Raw genomic sequence first — 23,319 nt, forward strand, 5'->3', positions numbered from 1 at the left:
AGCTTCCATGAAAAGGAAAAGGTAGCATCAATGGATTTTTCTTTTTGAAATTTGGAAGTACACATGTGATTCTATCATTCTATTTTTGTTATTTGATTGTCCTCATTAATATTTAAAGAAAATTATTGCTATTCTATTTTATATAGAATTGACATTTATAGAAGTTTTCTTTTATGCTACTCTACCATATATTCAGTTATTTTATGAGACTGGTAGATATTTTCTGGCCATTACATTTTTTATTCAACAATAAATACCATCTGAGGTTGTGGATAAAAAGGTAGAAGGAAAATGGAAAGGGAAAAACTTTTTCTAATACAGATATATGTAGTATAATTCATAATTTTTTTTTTAAATTAAGTTTTCCTTGCAAAGACAATGCCCTTTGTAGGCAGCATTATGTATTGATTGTGAATCACACTATAAAAATCTATTTCATAAATTAGATAGCTTTCTATATAAAAGAACATGGATATTTTGTTTAACTGAATTATATGGTTTGACTATGTATATTTTACAACTCCATCTCTAACATATAGACTTAATATCTTTGTCATTTATTTTTGATACAATTTTTATCTTATTTTCATGATGACAATTTTGAAGGGGTAACAATTTCATATAGATTATGATATGACTGATAAAAACAATTTCAAAAAAAGCATTTGAACTCTAATATGTGTTATGACTAGAGGCAAAATAGTGGTTCATTGCTGTAGTCAAGAAGACCATGTAGCAACTTTATCAATTAGAGTCTTTTTTATTTTTACTTTCTATTCTTCATCTTAAAATTCTTTTACTTTTCATTGAAGAAATTAGTATTCATGAAAAGATATAGGATTGAATTCTATAAGTATTTTGGAATTTCATATATTTGCAAGTTAAAATTGCTCCCAAAACACTCAGTAAGTATTTATTTAGGTAATAAATCATTTTCTTTCACAAAAGAAGCATAAATAGAATTCTAATTCCTTAATTAACTGATAGTTATTTGCTGATATAATTTTCTTTTTAAAAACATGTGCTTTAAAACAATGACATAACATGTGAATATATGCATGTATAGACGTGTTTGCATGTGCATTTACATGCTTTTATTTATTTTGGAGTCCAGAATGAAATTTCAGAGTGTAGGAAACAATGGGAATGGAAATTAGTTTTTTCAAGATTTTTTTGAGTTATCAAGAAGTAGGTTGTCTATGTGTATACTCCGTATAAGGTTATTCAAACTATTATTTTTAAGGGTGAATAATGTATGAACACTAAGTGGAAAGTTGCATTCACTCAACTATTAAGAATAACATTTTTAATTTTCCTAAAACAGAACTATAGATATGGCAGGAATGATCTTAAATTGATCTCAAAAGCAATTAATCCCATACTAGCAAAATAAAATGCATGTAGAATAATCTATTTTGTCATGAAGATCTTCACAAAGATAATATTGCTTTGAAGGAAAAAATTCTTACCACTAGGTGATAAAATGCTATGAATGTTAAATAGCACTAGATAGCTTATCAGATATAGCTTCTAGGTTATGAAATAAAAGAGAAAAATTGCAGAGTAAGTTCTGAATTACACTGCAATTACTTTCTAATGGAGAGAGAAAGAGTAGGTGAAAATGAAAAGTATAAAATATATGTATAGATACAAAGGGAAAACTAGAGAGTTAATGTTTCATTCACATTTCTACTAGCTTACAAGGGATGACAATGTAACCCTAGAAAGCTGACATCAATCTGCATATGAAATGTCTTCATTAAGTCATTAGGTACAGTGGTAATACAATAACAGTAAAATTAATTCAAAGAAATGCTTTTAACAATTTTATAAGCAGATGAAATGTGAATGTAAAAACTCTGAATAGCTCATTTTGGCAGGGTGTAGTCACAAGTACTGCAAAGAAGACAAATCCAGAACAAGAATGCTATTTGACAAGGTATCATTATATGTGAAGAACTAGACTTTAACATAAAGTCAAAGGTAAATCTTTGAAGGAAACATAAAACTCTTTCAGTCACTTGGCAGGCATTTCATTCTGTAAACCATAAGCTGTTTCTGTTTTTGTTTTTGAACTCTGCTATTTTTTCTCATTTTTAGCCAACAGGAACAAGGGCATCTGAGGAATATATGTCTCACTTAGGAACATATCTTCATAGTTTTAATGTTTTAATGTTTTTGGTGATTAAGGCCAAAATCAGCATCTTTAAAAATTAACTTAATACTTTAGTTTGTGTTTTATTATGATTGGATATTTTTGGCCACATTCCCTGAGGATAGTACAACTGCAACTTTTGAAATGAATGGAATCTACCAAACACATCAGTACATGGAGAACAAAATCCAAAGCACAATCAAATGCATTTGATGAGTAACTGGAACTGAAAAGATGATATTGACTAGTAAAGAATCTTCATAATCTACCAATTGCAGCTTACCCGGCTCTGTGTTTGAGCTTTTTATCTAGGATCCCATCTCTGGAAACAAGTTTATTAAATACCAAAATGCCAATCACCATGTTGACCTGTCAAACAGAAATAACAGTTGACTTTTCGATGGTAGTGAAAGGAAACTAGTAACATCCATTATGCTTGAAATTTATCTTTAATTAATTAAATATTTACAAATATGTCAATGTGGTTTAGCTTATTTATTCCTAATGATAATAACAACACTAACAATACTGTTTAAAGTAGTTTCCAGATAAGTATACCTTGTAATACTTGATAATTTTAATACTAGATTGTTACTTTAACAATTTGTAAGTAAATTTAGCTTTCATCTTTTGCAATAGCTACACAAGACAATTTTTTAACAACCCTCCTCCCAAACTCCTTAACTCTCCTTAAAACATTATCAAGTAAATCTAATATTCTCCCTTTTTTCTATCCCCAGGTGGTCCAAAAACTATAAAGTCAATTTGGTTATAGGAGGCTGTTCTCATTTTACATATACCTTTAATAACCTGGCTATATATATCGTGAGGATTTGGCATATGAGGCAAATACTAGACCTGAGTCACTGTTTTAGACTTTGAGGTCAAAAAGCCCAGGATCCTCATGGAAGAGAAAAAGTTTCTATCAAACTTCAAAGGATGACATTTCATGGTACAAGTCAGGCCTTATTAACCCAAAGGATAAATCTGCAGTAGATAACTGGGATCTTTTAAGAAATTAATTTTCAAGATGGCTAACAAAGCACCATTTTTTACCATATGCACTTTTTAAACATTCTTCAAAATTTCTTTTTAATGTTCCTCTTTTATTGAAAAAAATTTTAGATATTTTAGCTGAGATGTGATCATATGAGATTTTCTTCCTCCAATGAAAATGTAAAAGCAGAATGAAATATCTGTGACTATAACTATTTATAATAACTCAGGATTTGGCCAAAAAAAAAAAAGGAACTTACCAAAAATTCTTAAGAAAATAAATGTAAGTCATAGGACTTAATTACTGAATATAAAAATATTTTTGCTTTTTTTCCCTTCCTTCTCTTTTTTGACCTTCTTGCCCAAGAGATTATTTATAAATGGGGCAACAAAATCATCTGTTATAAAGGATCAAACCACATATTGGAATTTCAAGAATTTTTTTCCCTTTTTGGTTTATAAAATGATTGCAGATTTTAACACAAAGTAGTTAAATCTGCTAATTCACTCAAGCCATGTGAGTTTTATAATTTGACTGTTTAACTGATGCTATAAAGAAGAACCATACCACTTTTAGTGGGTATAAATCCCTTTCCTCATAAAAAAAACCTTGCCAACTTCCAGGTTACCATTTAATCAAGGAAAGAGATATTTATCTTCTGACTTATTGTTGAAAGTAGGAGAAATATTGTGTGTCACAAAGTCCATTATAATAGCAAATAGACAGGGAAAGATTGTTACCTTAAAGACTAATAAACAGTGTTTCTTTCACACACAATAATTTTTATTTTAGGGTTAGTGAAACAGTAACATAATAGCTTAGGGAAATGATCCTACCTACTGAATCAGTATTCAACGCAGCAGATAAAAACATTTCTAATAGGTGCTTATCTAACCCTATGCCTGGATTTTATTTCACTTATAACTTTTGCGTAGCATTAGCTTCTTATTATATTGAAAATGTTTAAAGTCAGAAAAGACCAAACTTCAAAAAAAAGGAAAGTTATACATTTGTAATGCTTAGGAAACTGTGCCATTTGCTTCCATTTAAAAAAAACCAAGGAACAATTTTCCAATTAGAAAGCTAATTGCACAGAGATGGGGATCTCTGGATTTAATTCAGATTACTCCCCTCACTTTCCTCTTGCTCACTTTCCAGATTTATTGAGGGGAAAGAGATTTGATATCAATAAAATGAGATGTCCTCATTAAGAAAGACAAAGGAAATTATTAGCAGAATTAATGTTCATTTTTGAGTGATGTTTTATAGTTAAAGTTATGAAGAAATTGCTTCTGGGTTTCCAAAAAAGGAAACACACACACACATACACACACTGCCTTTGTGTATTTCATAGAGGTTTGTTTTGGTTATATTTTTGTTATTCTTGAGAAATAGGGACCTTTATGAGATATTCCTGACAGGAATCATATTCCTGAAATGTTGTGTGTTAAAGGGCAAAGATTTTAAGATATTCTTCTACACAATCGTAATTGTGCAGTATAAATGAAAGCCCAAACATTATAACACTTTCCTCCCACTACCTGAAACTCAAAATGAGATTTCAGAATAGTAATGTACTTCCTATAGAACATTATGAAGTCAAATAAAATCAATATAACAATGCATGGGATACTAAGATTTCTATACACTACTCAATGACTAGTGAAATAATCGAATTAATTGCTATAAATTCTCTGCTTAGAGAAAAAAATATAAGATGATTTTAATGTTTACCAGGACAACAGCAGCAGCAGGACCAACAAAAGCATAGAGTAGCCCTCCTTCAAGAGATAGCCAGCAGCTGGAAAGAATATTAGATAAGAACTAACAAAAATTAGTGATGAGTATTAAACAATTGAAGCGTGATAAAACCAATTTGGCTTACCGATTTCTCTTTGGCATTCTAAAACTATGGAAAAACATATAAAATTACATATAAGGGGGAAAAGTCTAGAATTATAGCATTCCATGTTTTGGATTGTTCTCACTGGAAAGGAATTTTCAGTATAAAAAAAACCACAACTTATTTTCAAGTACTTATAACTTTTAGGAAAAATTACCATTGCAGTGAGATTTCTTATATTTATTTTCAGCTCTGAAATGAAAATTTATTGTGGATAAAAAATACTATTTGCCATCCACTATCAGAATTTTCAATTTTTTTTTAAGCAAAGACAGCTAGTCTTAAAATTTCAGACATGCCATTTACCTGCTTTTCCTGAAGGCCTTCAGTATATTGGAAGAAATTTGTTTAAAAGCAACAATTTCAAAGAGATGCATATTCTACATTTTGCATGCATTACTTGCCTCTATATCTGCAGAATACTAAGAAAATTCACTAAATTTTTAGATTTTGAATGAAAATAAATGTAGCTGTGTTTATTTCAATTTTGGCATTTGGAAAGAGCTATACATTTACATGGGTAGATCCATGAAAAAACATATAAGGAAATACATACAATACATACAATCTCCTATTACCTAGAGAAATTGCTATGTGACCTGTCTTACTAGTCATTGGTTGAATATATAATTTAGAATAGGTAGGAACAGGCTGCCTGAGGAACACTTTTCATACTACTGAGAGAAACTCATCATTCCCATCTTTTAAGGTGCTTGTTTTTACCCTTTGGGAATGATAGCTTATTCCAAAATTTCTTCTCAGTATGCAATCCCCTGCCCTCCTCCATGCTTTTATCATGCATCCAAAACAAAACAAAACAAAACTGAAAAGTACCAGGAAAATAACAGCAACTTATGTACTTAAATCTATTGTAGAGCATGAAGAAGTAGGCAAGGTATATGAAGACTATAACAAGATCATCTAAATTAAAACAAGTCCTTTTTAATACAGAGGACTTCATATATAAATGTGAATATAAGGAAGGATAGTGAAAAATGTTGGAAAATGTAGTTCATGTGTAAGAAGTGAAAGTAAAACTTGGAGTTTATAGCCCTATTTCTATAGAGCAGGTCTTGGCAAACTACAAATTACAGCCCAAATCCAGCCTCCTCTCTGATTTTGTACAAAGAGCTAAGAATATTTTTTACATTTTTAAGAATGTAAAAAACATTCTTAGATCATTAAGTAGTTTGCTGATCCTTGCTTTAGGACAAAAATAGTGTCTTCAAAAAGAGTATTAAGGGGAACTGAACTTGGTAAATACTATATTCATAAAAAAAAAGAAAAGAAAAAAGAAAATTATTATATTTAAAGAAATGGTAGGTTCTTATTTATATGAGAATAATTTCTGAATTAGTTTCTTATATATGGCCAATTTGCAGGCTTGTTAGAACAAAAATCAAACAAGAAGAAAAAAGAAATAAAAATGAAGAACATGGAATTCAGTTGAAGCAACTCTCATGTGACTTAAATAACTGACTAGTATAAAAATATCAAATGGATTAAAGAACAAATATTTAAACTTTCACTATAATATATAGAAATTTAGGTAGTTTAAGTCAATCATCACATTTAGATGTCTAAAAATTACCTTAATTAGTGAATGATTAATGCCAAGTAGAGAAGTATGGCAACTGTGAGAAATACAAGTTTAGAAAATAAATTCCTTGTGAAAAATGTTATAGAAAAGGATGACAGAAAATCATAAATAATCTCACCCCATAGAATAGAGAGATTATGGAAAACTAACTTTGCAGATATATTTGTGAGAGAAATAACTATTATAGCTCATCTTTAGGATGTTTAAAAAAAGACCTCTACTCATTTCTTTACCAACTTCTTTTCTCTCTTAATAATGGCAAATCTCTTATATTTGGACTCTAACAAATATAGTCCACAATATGATAAATGAAGAAGTCTAAAGTGTATCAAAGGAGAATTATGATAGAGATAATACAATTTTAAAGTAATTTAAATTCTTTTATTTAAAGGAAGACAGAATATTCTAGGAGTGATGATGAATGATGCTAGTCTCTGTTGCTAGGGGTCACTGAGACTGGTGAATCACTTGAGGTTGGTAGTTCTGAGTTGCGGTAGCACTAATATTGATTAAGTATCTTAACAAATATCAAAATGGTGAATCCCTTGAAGCAAAGGGATACTGGGCTACCTAAGAAAAGATGAATTAATCCAATTTAGAAAAACGGAGCAGATTGAAGTCACAATTGGGACCAGGCCCATAACTGACCATTGTACTTCCATCTTGGGAGAAAGAAGGAGAGGTAGTCTCTTAGGGGGAAAAAGGCCAAGAAGAGAAAACATTTGGAAAAAAATATCATGAACCTTTATTGTTATGAAAAGGGCAACCAATCAATAGCTGACATTTACTTGACATGTGGATTTGGGAAAGTCATAAGTTTCCTGGGCTTCAGCTTTTTTGTTTATAAAATAAGGGAGTTTGACTCAATGGTCTCTGAGATGTATTTGAGCTTTGCATCTCTGAACTATGAATTATTGATTCATAAGACCCTCTCCAAAATTTTTGTGAGAATAATTTATGCCTTCATTGAGTAATCTACTTTATAAAGGCAAGGAAAAGGAAAAAAAGAATTTTTACAAACAATATTCTATAACACATATCTCCTTCATAGTCACACATCTGATTGAAAGGTTTATAAAATAAAAGATCTTTCTAAATTTGTTTGTTGACACTTAAGTTCAATTCCACAGGAATAAAATGTTGCTTTATGGTCTCTCCTTCAACATTATCTCCCTCTACAAATACACTAAAAACATGATTCCTTGAAAAATGTTATAACAAAAATATTTGTTCAATAAAATAAGGCCCAAAATAAGAAGAGATCCAGAAAGAGGAGCATGGGGATTGAATGTGGATCAAAACATAGTATTTCCACTTTTTTTCTTGCTTTTTTTATTTCCATTCCCCCTTCCCCTTTTGACCTGATTTTTCTTGTGTAATATGATAAATGTGGAAATATGTTTAGAGGAATTGCACATGCTTAACCTATATTGGATTACTTGCTGCCTAGCAGACAGGGATGGGGGGAAGAGAGGGAGGAAAATTTGGAACACAAGGTTTTGCAAAGGTGACTGGTGACAACTATCTTTGCATAAATAAAAAGCTACTATCAAAATAAAAAAAATTCAAAATAATTTGGTTTCATTATCTACATAAGAAAAAGCACATGAATGAAGAATACTATGCTCCAGATCAGAAATGTCAAATAGGCAGCCCATCATACTCCCATATGTGATAGCCTAAACTAAATTAAAATGTAATTAGAAAATATTTTAGAAAGTAAAAAAAATAGATAAAGCATGCATACAATTTCAATAATTGCTGGTAGGGACTTCCTATATGGATTTGTGGCCTCTTTTCTTTTTAAGTTTGATACCAGTGCTCTAGACTTTGTTATGTAATTAGGTAGATATTCATAGAGATATTAATACATACAGCTTGGATAGGAACTGGAGATGAACAAAATCTTAGGCGCAGGATTGAATGAGAAGAATGTTTTTAATGACCCCCAGCTGTTCCCAGCAACAAAAACCTATCTTCTTAATATCTATATTTTCCCATATGCTCTGTGGCTGAGTAGCAAGTCTTCTAGAAGTTGCTGGATGGGGCAATGGATAGACTGCTGAATCTGGAGTCAGGAAGAACAAAATTCAGATCTGTCTTCAGACACTTACTATCAATGTGGGATTAGGCAAATCAATTAACCTCTCTTTGCCTTAGTTTCCCCATCATAAAATGGGGACAATAACACCTACCTCACAGGTTTGTTGTAAGGATTAATTAAGATATTTTAAAATCATTTAGCAAGGTGCCTGAGACTTAATAGGGGTTATATAAATATTACTTCCATTCACCTTCCCTTTTTCCTAAGAATGGAAATTACAGATACTACAAAAGACAGCAGAGAAGAGCTTGGTAGAAGTAAACAGGATTCAACATATTATCAATAAAGAATTAAGCAGGAGAAACAGTGAATAAGGCATCACCAATGAGATGTTAGACTAGAAAAGGAGGTGGATCAGTCATGTAACAAGAATCAAATATAAGAGATGGATAGCCCATCCATGGATTTAACAGAATACATGTCACGCTAAGATATAGTCTTAAAGAAATGGTCCCAGAACAACATTAAGCAAATTCTACCCCTACCCCCAACTGAACATTGAAGTTTTTTAGTTGAAATCACAGATAAAAGTCACCTAAGATCAAGAGTAATGATTGGGTTATAGCCTACATTAGCAGAGAGAGCACCTGTAATGATGAGATAATAGATCCACTGAAGAAATAATCTATTTATCCTAATCTGTAACATCCTTGAGGACATATATTAAGACTTATGCTTTAGGTTCCTCATATTCTGGATGCTTAATATTCAATTAAATTTAATTTTTTAAAACAATAATAAAGACTGTAATAACTACTAAAATGGATTACTATAGACCTGTCTTGAGGAACACTTTGTAAGCACTCAGCTCCCTAAGAATATCTAGGGTTTCCAAATCATACCCTCATATGTGTCAACAAATGATTCTTCACTTTGAGCTTGCTTTTAATTAAACAATGGAATTTGGTATTTTAAAACTGGTTTTCCATCAATTGTTTTTCTCATTCTTCACTTCTCTCTGTATCTTTATTAAAATTAGAGAGGAATAAAAATATATGCAGATGAATTTAAGTTCTCCATATAAAAATACCAAGAATTAGTTACAGAGTAAAATTTCATGATCCTACAATTTACACATTGATTTGAGGATAGAATGGAATGAGATAAGGGATGAGAATTTCTGGATATAGAAAGGCTATTTTTTAACCATGAATGTTATGCTTATTCTCTATTTTCCCCCATTAACATTACTATAGAGATCTTCAAATCCTAGGTGCAGACTACCATGGAATCTAGAAATTTCATCTCGGGGTCTATTATAGTCAAAAACATAATCCTAACATGAAAGTGAGAATAATATTTCAGTATTAAACCAATTGCCCTACAATCTTTGCAAGGGATTTGAGGGGCAACATTGCCTTTAGCTAACTTTTTGGGAGAATGATGGAAATACCCAACAGGATTACAGATCCACATTTAAACTTCCAACTAACAGAAATTCTTTATTCCTCATTTCCTTAGAAATATTGGTTTACTCTGGAAGAAGAAGGACTAGGGACTATGGGTATTACATGGCCAATTGTAGGAAATAAGACAGAAAGAATGTGTTGGGCCTATTGAATGGGACTGATTGGATGAAGCATTTCTCACATGATCCCTATTTCTAGAACTGGGACCTTGGGAGGTCATTTGCTCTCTGGAGGGATGAACTTTGAACCTGGAGATACAGGACGTTGCAGGAAGTGACATACCCTGTGGGAGGCAGCCAGCATTGGTGACCATTGGTCAAGGATGGTTATATCCTTTTAGTCTATCCAATGAGAAGATTCAAGTTTTTTGTTTTTAAACCCTCGACAAGCCAGAAGCTGGCCAGGTTCCAAGAGCACATGGTGGGAGTTGGGATAGCTCCCAGGTGTGTCTGGGCCTCTCTCTGCAGGGATTAAATCCTAGCTTTCTCTTTGTACCTGATGATGTCTCTGATTAATTAATTGGGAAGGGGATCTTGCACCTGACCTGTCCCACACATTGTTATAAAACACAACACAACCAATACAGAGTTCTCCAGCTTAGTTATATTTTCTACCCTCCACTTCCAATAGCCCTGCAAAACACTCACAGGAGCAATAGCTGCTGCTTCCTTTCTGTGTTCATGTCCATCTTCCATAGCTCCTATTCCAATGCTCTGAACATTTCCTTATAATTCCATGATCCTTATAATTCCTGATCTGACCATGTCTATTGTCCATCATATCCCCTAAAAGTACTGCTCTCCAGCAGTGTATTCGGAACTGGATGATAGTATGCTACTCTTTCTTCCCAAATATTGCTCTCTCTTTCAAATCTTCTTACTCAAGTTGCTTCCCCATTATCCTTCAGGAAAATCCCACTCTTCTGTTAGGGACAGTTTTAGATTTGGTTGCAGAGAAGTTCTGAAGCATCTTCCTCTCCTCTCCCATGTTGGATGTATATATACATATACTCACTATACTCATACATTCACTTCAAACATAAATCAAGAAACATTTAATCACTTGAAGACACTTTTAAATATGGATTATTTAATAAACAATTTTATGACTTTTGGGTTGGCTTTGTGAGTCAAAGCAAATGTACTGAACCCCATATTACTATTTTATGTAGTTACCACAGTTTGGTTGACTTGACAAATGTGAAAACATAAGCTTATGCTTATGGTGTCTTCATAGTGACACTGTAAACTGTCAGATTGACATTTGAAGTGAAGTCAAATGCCAAGAATTATTCAATTCTAAACATTCATTGATGTTACCCTATGTCAACTACAAAGAAAGTGTCATGCCCTTATCTCTTCTAACATGTTTATGGAAAAATAACATCCATGAGAAACAGAATAAGTAGACACAATAAAGATATTATAAAATGATCACAGTGAAAGTGGAATTCCAAAAAGCCCTCTAATTCTAATTCTATAACGTTCATGCATTTAATATCCCCTTAATTCTACACTGATGCAATTTCTGCAATTGTTAATGACTCATTGCACAAAATGTAAGTCATTAGCAGTGGGAAACTAGCACTGATGAGGCCTATTTGATAATTAACTTAATTATAAATATGATTTATCACTGTGGATGGACTTACTAGTGATCAGTGCCATATCCTTTCGTCCTGGTGAAGCCTACTGAAATGGCCACTACTAATGCTGGTAAACCTGCAAGGAAAGCAAAGACCAAACTTTGTTTCAGTTCTAAATCACCCATTTATATAAGAAATACTCTCTATGAAATAAAATAGAATAATTGCATGTGGATAAATACTTTCATAAAACATGATTCCAGTAGGAAACAATGTTTCTTTCAAATATGAAAATATTAAAGAGACAACTAAGTTTTCAACTGAGAATTACTGTGATGTTGCTAGGTAACTACTTTATTTGACATTGGTTTATAGTGAACTAATAATAGTTTTGATGTTTCTTTCTAGCTTTTTTTCTCCCTTTCTCTTTTGAAAGAGAGTAGGTTTATTCTGATTTATAAAAAAAACTTACAGATTCAAAGCCAGAAGGCAAAACACAGATGGGTGATGAAATATAATAGCAGTGACATATTCATTCAATCACATACTGAGAGAAATGTGCTAACTTTCAATCTATATCATCCACTTTCCATCATGGGAATAGGGAATATAGGAATTTTTCTACTGCTGTTATGGTTCATTTAACTTTCTGGTCTCTTGTCAAAAGACACACCAAAAGAACTAAGGTGAGAGTACAAGGTTGTATTCTCTGATGTCAATCTTCAAGGTTGATTGCATAGCAAATTCTCTTAGCAAACATTTATGACTATTCCACTTATGTAATTGTTCAATTTTTTTGGAATCCATTGATAAAGATCCCTATACTACCTCTTGTGGGTAATGATACTCCATGTGAAGTCATCCTTTTGTAAGTCTTATTACCTCATTCAAATGTCTCCCTGTATTTCAGGATTTACTAAATGAAATCTGGCTTTATGTTTAGTTATATAATGGATGATTTTATAGATTTTGTTTATCTCCATTTTCAAGCTTTATTTTTCCAACTGAAGACTCTCAAAACATCTTTACTGTTACAGTATCATGATTTTCTTGTCTTCCTCTTCAATCATTCTACTTGTCTTTTGACTTTTAAATTTTAATTTATAGAATAAAACAGTTATTTCTATAAAAGGACAAAAAGATGATTGCTCATGTAACTTCAAATCTACTATGTATGACTTGCTATTCCTTTAAAATGTAATAAAATTATTATATAATGTTTTCTTTATGCTTTACCTTTCCTCTTCCCCTCCCCACTCTAGAAATCATATCATATAATATCAAATCATCTACAAAGATAGTTTTCTTATCTCATTACCTATTCTTATATCTTTTGTTTCTTTCTCTTCTCTTGTTACTATTTGCCAAGATTTCCAATACAGTATTAAGTAATATTGGTGACAATGGGCATCCTTGTTTCATACTTGAGTCATACATAATTCAAGAGAAGAGAAAGAAATTCTGGATGAAAATAGTATTTTCCTTCATATATTCTTTGTAGTCAATTTAGGAACTTTTTAGATTTCCTCTAATTCCATTATATTCTTCTTAAAATTCAAAAATTGGAAAGTCCAGAACTGCATACTGTTCTTAGTTTCATATGAGTAGGATATTCCTTTTTATTTTGTATCCTTCTTGATATATTTTACAATGTTTTTGGCCTTTTTGGTCACAGTCACATTGTATCAATATCATCATTAAAAGATGAGCAATGATTCTTTAGTTCCTTTCTGGGGAATGACTAATAGCTCATTATTCTTCGTTTTATATTCAATCATTAGAAGGATTTCTTTACAGTTGCTCACATCAAAACTCACCAGCCACTTTTTATTTTATTTTTATTTTTACTCACGCTGTTCTTCAAAAGATAGAATGCCCATTGGGAAAGCTTTCACTCATTCATTCATGCAACAAACAATAAGGTTTTACTTCATTTAGTTAGGGCTTTGAGACACAAAGACAAAAAAATGCACCACTTCTGCCCTCGAGTCACTTACATTCTATTACTGGGTCCTGCAGGTGGGATGAAAGGATGAGAAATAATTTCCTGCTCTCTTTCCTGCAGCATGATTAGTAGCTCATAATTTTATGCATGTTATTTAGATATTTATTCATTACATTTTCATTACTTTGCCCTTGTCTACATAAAAACTCTTCTGCCATTTTAAAATGCAAATCAATTTTCAAATAATCTTTTCCCACTGAGTAGGTTCTTCATTCATTCATCCATTCAATTAGTATTAACTGTTTAATTTGTTCATTTTTCTAAAGTCTTTGTCCCCAGAATTATATTCCACTAGTTGGAAACAACATTTATACAGATAAATCAAATCAAAACTTATAAAAAGTGATTTTTTTTTTTTTGGTGGAAAGGGCACAATGTAGAACTGTTCAGTGTTACACAAGCTCAGGGGTTTCATTTGTATTACAGATCATTAGTAAAGATATGAATATAATCAATCCAAGTAGGAATTCCTAAGAAACCCTAATCAATATGGTTTTTCACAAAGAGAAGTGCTGGATTCTTTATTTATGACACACAAGCCTATCTAATTCATTCATGATTTTTATTAACTTTGTTGGATTTAAAAAAAAAGGTTAAATAATCCCTCCTTTACTTATATGGCTATTTAAGTCTTTTCCTTGAATGTTGGCTCCATAAGTGTCTATAATCCTATCTTTGACTATCAGCACTGGTTTGCCCAATATGGAGTGAGATTCTCTATTAAAAATTTCTGGATTTTCCTTTGGAATCTTCCCTATAGATAAGTGTCATATATGAATTTACCCATCTTTTGTCATAGTAGCCATCTTTTATATACTTTAGTCATCTCCCCTAATTTCATTCTTGTCTAGCCTTAAAATACTTTCATTGATGCCACTTGGTCCTGGTGATGTATTTACATTTTATTTTTAAATTTAGCTTCAAATATTGTAGATATTTCCAACTTATGTATTTTGGTGATGGCAACTGAATTATAGAAATCCCCCTAATGGTCTCCTCAATGGATGCTGAAGAAAAAATTGTTGAGTCTGTCATTCAATTTCTTTTATCTGTGAGTTCTCCATGTGCCCACCAACAAGGAATCCCACCGATTCTCTAGCCAGCTTTCTCTTTTTGATATAAAATTAGTTTTTGAATCACTTTCAAGTTTTTCCCCATAGCTATTTTTTAATGCACCTAATTGGGATTTATACCTAACCTCTCATACATAAAGGCCAAGGGTCTTAAAAAATTATAGCCTTTTTACATTTCTAGGGAAAAAAATTGGCAGAAGCTGTTCCCTTTTCTGCATATCTGAATTTCAGGTCCTACAGCATGTGCATTGGGAAAACTATAATTGGCCGTCTATGTAGGTAATTTTGAAACTTATTCCTTATTTTTAATTCCCAAATGATGAACAGACTTTCAGAATGAACTATCATCATGAACAGAATTTCTATCCCCAAATATTTCCAAAAACAAAATCAATTAAGTTTTTTAAAAGGGAGTTATCCTTTTTCAAAATCTGACCCTCTAAATTAATGAAATATGGAAAGTATACTTTTTTTGTAAATGTGCTTACCCCATCCAAGGCACAAGAAACGTTTCCTTATGAGTCGAGTTCTAATTTTTCCTGTTACAGCCATGTATGACTGCCACGCTTCTGTCAATACCCAACAGAATGAAGCTAGGAAGAAGAAGTGCAAAAATGCTGTGGTCGTGGTACAAATGCCCTGTGGAAGATAGAAAAACTCACATTGAATAACCAGGGAGAATAATTTTTCTTTCAAAGGAATATTAGTCATTCAACTTATATCACCTCTCCATACCCTCTTTTCTTCTCTGGTGATGGAACCTACCCATGTGCATACTCTTATCACCTCACTCCTGGATTATGGCAGGTCTCCTTTGCTTTGGTTGGTTTTTTGATTGGTCTCCTTGTTTCATTTCTTTCTCTACTTCCCTCCATTGCTCCTTTAGCTGTCAAATTAGTCTTTTTAACATTCAGGTCTGACCATGCCACCTTGCTATACAAATTTTAACTTCTACAAGAAGCTTTTCTGGATCATTCTTTAAGCTTTAACCTTCTTTTAACTCCTCTTTAAATCTTTGGTCTGTTTTATCTTCAATTGAACCTGCATTTCTTTGTATCGCCAGCATTTCTTACAATATCTGATACACTAAGTTCTTATTAAATCTTTGTTGATTTAGTATTTACTAAGTGATTAATGTGTGTCAGGCACTTTTCAAGGCTTTGGAGATGCAAAGACAAAAATCAAATAATCTCTTTCCTCAAGGAGCTTACATACTATGAGGTAAGACAACATGCACATATCAGTGTATACAATATACATACAATCTAAATTCAAGATAATTTACAGGCCAGATGGGAAAATTATGATAGTTACCATAAATAGTTACAAAATGGACATGTGGCTATTAATACCCTATATATGAGTACTGGGCATAATAGTAGTTCTATTATACCAGAGATACAAAATACAATAATCATAATTCTCACTTTTATATTACTTTTACTACAAGTCTAAATTCCAGGGTACAGATTAAACTTCCTGCTTACTTTGATTTTCTTCAATTATCATGATAAGAAGCTTGAAATATATGGTGGATTTCTTTTAGTTAAATACAAATGACATTGTCAATGATTATTTGGTGTTTAATGCATCATTAAAAAAAAAGACATCTGAAAAATCCCCTGGACAAACATATTATCCAGTTTCTTTCTTATGCTTTTGTCTGCTGAATGACATTAAGTTCACATAAGCAAGTACAAATATTCTTCAGAAGGAAAAAATGATCAAGGACTTCATTTCTTTTATATTTGTTGCTGCATCTTAAATAAAATATTCATATCAAACATGTTTGGCAAATAGCCTAGTGAAAAAAAAAGTATCATGAGTGTTTTTAGGTACTTAGTACATTGCTTCTGTGTTATTACATTTCAATGTGAGCTAATCAGATCAGTTGGAAAAGCTAATGGAGTCACTGGCAATATGCAACTATGATTTTATGGCATCTTTTCTCATGTAATTTAATCACCCTGAATATACTGATTATTCCTTTACCTATAACTGACTTATAAAATAAATCTTCAACTTTGGTATTAAGTCTATTCTGTTCATTAATGCTTCCATTTTGAGGAATGTAATTCCTACTAGAAATGAATCTGAATAAATCAGACTTAGGGATGGGATTAAGTCCTTTGGTTTGTCAGTGTGTTCTTTGCTTGTCTATAAAAAGGCAAAAAAGCTTGAAGTTGAAAGTTAAGGCAATTAGAATCTTAAAAACCCACAGTTAGAATGGTCATCCAAATTCATCTTGTCCAATTCATACTTGAGGCAAGAACCCTGAAAAATTTCACTTCTATAAATTCTATAAAATTCACTAAAACCTGAAGGAGCCCATTCCATTGTTAGCATGCATTTCTCATATTGAATTGAATGTACCTCTTTATTACTTCTGTTCTGAATCTTAGTTCAATGCCCAACAGAAAGAAAAAGCCTTTTCCTCTCTTCCCTTTCCCAAAGCTTAATTACTAAGTTCACTGATTATTTCTTAACATTCAACCTACCTATATAATTATTTGGCATTTCAAACATATTCCCATTTATCCTTTATGTATATTGTTTGTACATACTTTGCATGTTGTCTCCCTTATTAGATATGTATAACCTTCTGTCTTTTGCTTTTCTTTGTATCCTCAGTTTTAATACAGTATTATGGTACATAACAATCACTTAATTCTTACTAAATGATTGATACAATCCTTCAAATAATTGAAGCATATTAAAGCATATCAAAGAAAAAAACATTAAAACTTTCTGTTTTAGTAAATCTGTTATAGAAATAATTGAAGGGTTATAACCAAAACTTTGAACAAAGAATAATTTTTATTTTATTTTTAGCCTTTTTAAAAATTGCCTTCTTCATATGGATTGGCTATTGTAGTGATTAGCCTATTGCCTCTCAAAAGGTTTTCACTTTTTTCCCTCTCCTTTCTCCTAAGGATATAATGTCTGACCCACTATTCTTCATTGGGAAAGTTAAGTTCTTCATTTCAGAAAGATTTCCTTTTGTTTACCTCAAGAAAACACTGTAGGGCAATGATTAGGAAAGATAATGAGAAAGGACTATTGTTTTAGAATATTAATTCTCAAACCCTATTTTAACATGGTATCTCTTTCTTGTTAAGGATTCCTTTGTCAGTTTAAATTGTCTTGCGGTCATAAGACTTGTTGAACATTATTGAGAACTATGTCTAAATATCTCTCTATAAACTAGAAATGGTTTGAGAGAAAGTAATATAAAATTAAATTGTTTCTGAAAGACATGCCTAAAAGATTATTATACTTTTTTCTTTAATAATATTATAATTTTCTAATCTTCTTTTCCCTCTTCTAAATATTCCATATTCTTACAGGCAATGAGATTGATTCAGATTCCTTCACAATCTAAGGATACAATTCTCTGAAGAGGTTCTATCTGAAATTCTAAAATCTGTTTGTAGAATTGAATACATAGCTACAGATGTGGTCTGACCAGGGTAAAGTCTATGTGAAAAGTCCTTTGTAATTGCGTTGATATGGTTCGTGGGTTTTTCTTGGCAGGTAAACTACTAAATATTTTATGTTGTCTGTACTTATTTTAACTGGAATTTATTTTTCTCTCTTTCTACTGGGTTTTGTTGGTAAGGTATAGAAATTTCTGTGAGTTTAGTTTATATCCTGCAATTTTCCTTGTTAATTGTTTCAATTAATTTTCTAGTTGGCTCTAAGGTTCTATAAGTATGCTATCATATTATCTGCAAAGAGTGATAATTTTGTTTCTTCATTGATGATTTTTATTCCTTTATTTTTTTCTTCTTTTCCTTTTCAAAATATAGCTATTATAAAACTGAAAGCAAGCATCATATACAATGGATAAATATGTATAAATTTTTTAGGAAATATGAGATTGAAGCAAGAATGTCCATTTTCCTCCCTATTATTTGCTATATTTCTTGAATTACTAATACCATCAATAAGATAAGGGAAAGAAATAAAATGTCTGTAGATTGATAAAGAAGATGCAAAACTACCTTTATTTCCTGATGACCTGATTTTATACTTAGAAAATCCTTGGGAATCTACAAAATTTTGACAATAGTTTCAGCCAGATCTATATCAGAATTGATATAAAGTGAGCAGACAAGAAGATAATATATTACAAGAAGACAACAGCTATAAAAATAGAAATGCAAAAGAAAAAATACACTAGCATATTAAGAGTAAATGTGACAAACCTATAAACAGAAAGAGGACTCAAATGAAAAGATAACAAGATACCATGTAATCCCCCTTTGTGAAGACAGGAGAGCCATAGTCACTTTGGACATGTTTTGGGACTTCAATGTTTTATTTTACTCTCTCTAAAATACATACATACATACATACATACATACATACACACACACAATTTGTTAAAGGATAGATCTCTGGAAGGAGAAAGCTATGATGATATAAAAAACATAAGATACTAATAAAAATGTAAAAAAATTTAACTAGTATTTCTGGTAAGATATTGAACAATAGTGGTGAAAATGGGCTTCACCCCGATCTTCTTGAGAAGTCTTCTAATTTATATCTATTACTGATAAAGTATGGTCTTTATTTTAGATAAATACTATTTTAGAAAAGCTCCATTGAGAGGTGGAACTAAGATGGCAGAATAAAATATAGGGACTTCTGTAAGCTCTCCAAATCCTTCAAAATTCCATTAAATAGTAATTCTAAACACATTTTAAAGCATTAGAACCTACAAAAATGGAGTAGAACATTTTTTGGCAAAACATAACTTAGATGGTTAGCAGAAAAGGTAGGAATCCACTGGAGCCCAAGAGCAGGCAATCCCAGCACAGCCCTGGCCCAAGCAAACTAGGAGCAACCCTGGGGCCTCTTGATTCAGCAACTGCACTGCTGGTTTCTAGATCTCTCAGCCCATAGACATCAACGATTACTTGGAAGGTTAGTGGGAAAGATTTGTCTCATTTGTGTGAGAGGGCCTTAGGAAAGCATCAATTCAGGAACTGGCCATGGGAGCCACTGAATTGGCAGCCACTGCAATAGTAGTAACAGTGGTGACCACAGTGGTGGCTTCTAGAGGTCTTAGTCCAAAGACTAGGTGATAAAGGGCATCAAACATTAGGTCAGAAAGCTATCTCTTCATTAGCATTGAGGAAGGACTATTGCTTTAGCATATTAAAACTTATACCCACAATGGAGCAGGGACCTTCATCATAGTATCAGGGTAGAAAAAAAGTATTTGTAGTCATTCAAACACATTTCTCCTTGAATTATGCTGAACTGAAAAAGAACTGAAAATTTAGAGGTCCCAAGAAGCATCTCTGAAAAGAGCTGCATAAACATTCTGAAGCTTAGGACATTACATCCTCCATTCTGTAAACAGAGCCCTACTTTAACAAAGAGCTAAAAGCCAAATAATAGGCTAGTGAAATGAGCAAACAAAAGAAAAAGATTCTGAACATAGAATGTTACTATGGTGATAAGGAAGATCAAAACATATGTTTAGAAGAAGATAACAAAGTCAAAGTTCCCACATTCAAAGCCTCTAAGAAAAATGAAAATTGGTTTCAGGCCATGGAAGAGCTCAAAGGGATTTTGAAAATCAAGTAAGAGAGCTAAAGGAAAAATTGGGAAAATAAATTAAAGTAATGCAAAAGGAAATACAAAAAGCTAATGAAGAGAAGAATGCCTTAAAAAGCAAAACTGGTCACATGGGAAAGGAGGTAGAAAATCTCTCTGAGGAAAATGACTCCCTAAAAATCAGAATTGAGCAAATGTAAACTAGTGATTTTATAAGAAATCAAGGAACAATAAAACAAAACCAAAAGAATGAAAAAATACAAAACAATGTGAAATATTTCAAACAACTTACCTGGAAAAGAGATACAGAAAAGACAATTTGAAAATTATTGGTCTATTTGAAAGCTATGATCAAAAAAAGGATCTTGGACATCATCTTTCAAGAAATTATCAAGGAACACTGTCCTGATGTTCTAGAACCAGAGGTTAAAACTGAAATTGAACAAATTCTCTAATTACCTCTGAAAGAGATCCCAAGATGAAAACTCATAGGAATATTACAACAAAATTCCAGAACTTCAAAGTTAAGGAGAAAAGATTGCAAGTATTCAAAAGAAACAATTCAAGTAGAATGGAGCTATAGGCAGGATAACAACATTTAGGAGCTTCTATGTTAAATGTTTGAAGGACGAGAGCAATTGAGCTAAGATTTCAACCAAGAATCACCTGTCTAGCAAAACTAAATATGATACTTCAGAGGGAAATGTTATTGTTCAATGAAATAAATGACTTTCAAGCATTAGTGATGAAAAGACCAGAGCTGAATAGAAAATTTGATATACAGGACTCAAGAGAAACATAAAAAAGGGAATCAAGAGAGGAAAATCACAAGGGACTTAATAAGGTTTATCTCTTTATTCTCCTATATGGGAAGTTGATATTTGTAACTCATACTTTTTTTTTCATGATTACTGCAATTAGAAGGATTATATTTAGACAGAGGGCACAGGTGTGAGTTGAATATGAAGGAATAATATTTTTAAAAATAAAATTAAGGGGTGAGACAGAAATGTATTGCGAGAAAGAGAAAAGGAGAGGCAGGATTGTATAAATTATCTGTCATAAAAGAGGCAGGAAAATTTTTTTACAATGGAGGGGAAGAGGAGGAGAGGAATGGAAGTGAATGAACCTTACCTTTATCATAAGTGACTCAAAGAAGAAATGATATATTCCTGAGGGAAGTAGGAGAGAAAGGGGATAGGAGAAAGGGGAAGAATGATAGCAAGAAGGGCATATGGGGGAGGGCATGGTCAAAAGCAAAACATTTTTGAGGAGAAAGTGGGTGAAAGGAGAGAGAATAGATTAAACATGGTACAAATACACTTTAAAAAATAATTGTGGAAAGAATCTGAAGCGAGTTTCTCTGATGAAGGCCTTATTTCTCAAATGTATAGGGAACTGAGTCAAATTTATAAAAAAAAAAAAAAGCCATTCTCCAATTGATAAATAATCAAAAGATATAAACTATGCCCAAAGGACTGTAAAATCATGATATCCTTTTACCTAACAATACAACTCCCAGGCATTAATCCCCAAAAGATTAAAAAGATCCATATATATATATAATCAGCTCTCTTCTTAGATCAAGGAATTAGAAATTGAGGGGATGCCCATCAATTGGGAAATGGCTAAAAAAAATTGTGGTATGTAATTATGAGAAAATATTATTGTTCTTTAAGAAATGATGAGCAGGATACTTTCGGAAAAAATCTGGAAAGTCCTCCATGGACTCATGCAAGGTGAGATGTACTATGTACAAAATAATAGCAATGTTGTGGAATGATCAGCACAGCTACTGTGCTAAACAATACAATGATCTAAGACTATACTGAAGGACTTATGGTGAAAAATGCTCTCCATACTCACAAAAAGAACTTATGTGTCTGAAAACAGATTGAAATTTAAATGTAAGCAACAGTGATTGATTGTAATTTGATAATTAAAATAGAGTTTCTATTTCTCACGAATTTATGTAGTCATTTACACAATGGGAAATTGTAGAAGTTATTTTCACACAAACATAATTCACTTCCTTCCCAAATACATTTTCCTTTGGAACTGCATTATAACTTCAAGAATCTATCTAGTTGATAGAAGGGATAATAACCAGCTGTGAATTAATCAAATATTTAATATATGCCAGAAGAGCCCTCTTAGCAGGAAGATGACAGAATTATCTGTAGGAATCTTAGAGATATTGAATCTCCAGAGGTTTCTTTGACATCTGGTGAAAAAAGGAAAAGTAGAAAAAGATGATAAAAATATGGAATGGTCACAACATTAAGGGCACCCAACATCTTGTAAATAATATCATTACAGGAAAATCAACCTTGTATCCTCATCAATAAAGAGCCTGAGGTATTACTTTTTGTTTAGGCATCAGGACATATAATTATAAGAAAGAGTGGGCAACTAGACACATGAAAAACACAACATGACTGTAGACTAAGGGACATGAACCAGTAATTGGATTGTCTGAACAGAAAGGGAATTGGTAAACATGATGGCCAGTTTTGGTATTTGCTGGGTCAGAGTTCACTATTCATCATGTGAAGTGATGACAGAGCAGAATAAAATGCAGTAATCTATTCCTTATACTTTGATAATATGCATAAATTTAAAATGTACTTTGGATCCCAGCTAACTCTCAAATTCTATTATACTGTGAACAGGTCTATAAGCTATACTTATACACTACTCCACAATGTACAAGGATCTCAGATACTATGGCACTGAATAGACTGAGACCATAGACAAAGATTGCCTTGTTTTAGATGCCTTGGCCAGCCCTAAGAAGATTAGGACCTCAAGTACCATATTTAGCACCAAATGGTCTCAATACTGGGCCTGAAATGCATTCTCTATATAAAAGTTTTGTTCCAAGTATACATACATATACATACATATATTCATATATATA

General features: G+C 32.0%; 1 protein-coding gene across 9 annotated transcripts in view; it reads right to left on the bottom strand.

Moving 5' to 3' along the window:
• The window catches only part of ADGRB3 (adhesion G protein-coupled receptor B3), a 919,013-nt gene that overhangs the window by 69,608 nt on the left and 826,086 nt on the right, over positions 1-23,319 (bottom strand). For all 9 annotated transcript variants that reach the window (XM_074310585.1, XM_074310582.1, XM_074310581.1 and 6 more), the window contains 4 exons: positions 15,320-15,470; positions 11,820-11,889; positions 4,887-4,953; positions 2,439-2,524 (listed from right to left, as the gene is read on the bottom strand). In XM_074310585.1, the coding sequence (XP_074166686.1) occupies positions 2,439-2,524; positions 4,887-4,953; positions 11,820-11,889; positions 15,320-15,470 (374 nt within the window). The remainder of the gene's footprint in view (positions 1-2,438; positions 2,525-4,886; positions 4,954-11,819; positions 11,890-15,319; positions 15,471-23,319) is intronic.

This window comes from Sminthopsis crassicaudata, chromosome 4 (assembly GCF_048593235.1).
Source record: "Sminthopsis crassicaudata isolate SCR6 chromosome 4, ASM4859323v1, whole genome shotgun sequence".
Classification (NCBI taxonomy): domain Eukaryota; kingdom Metazoa; phylum Chordata; class Mammalia; order Dasyuromorphia; family Dasyuridae; genus Sminthopsis; species Sminthopsis crassicaudata.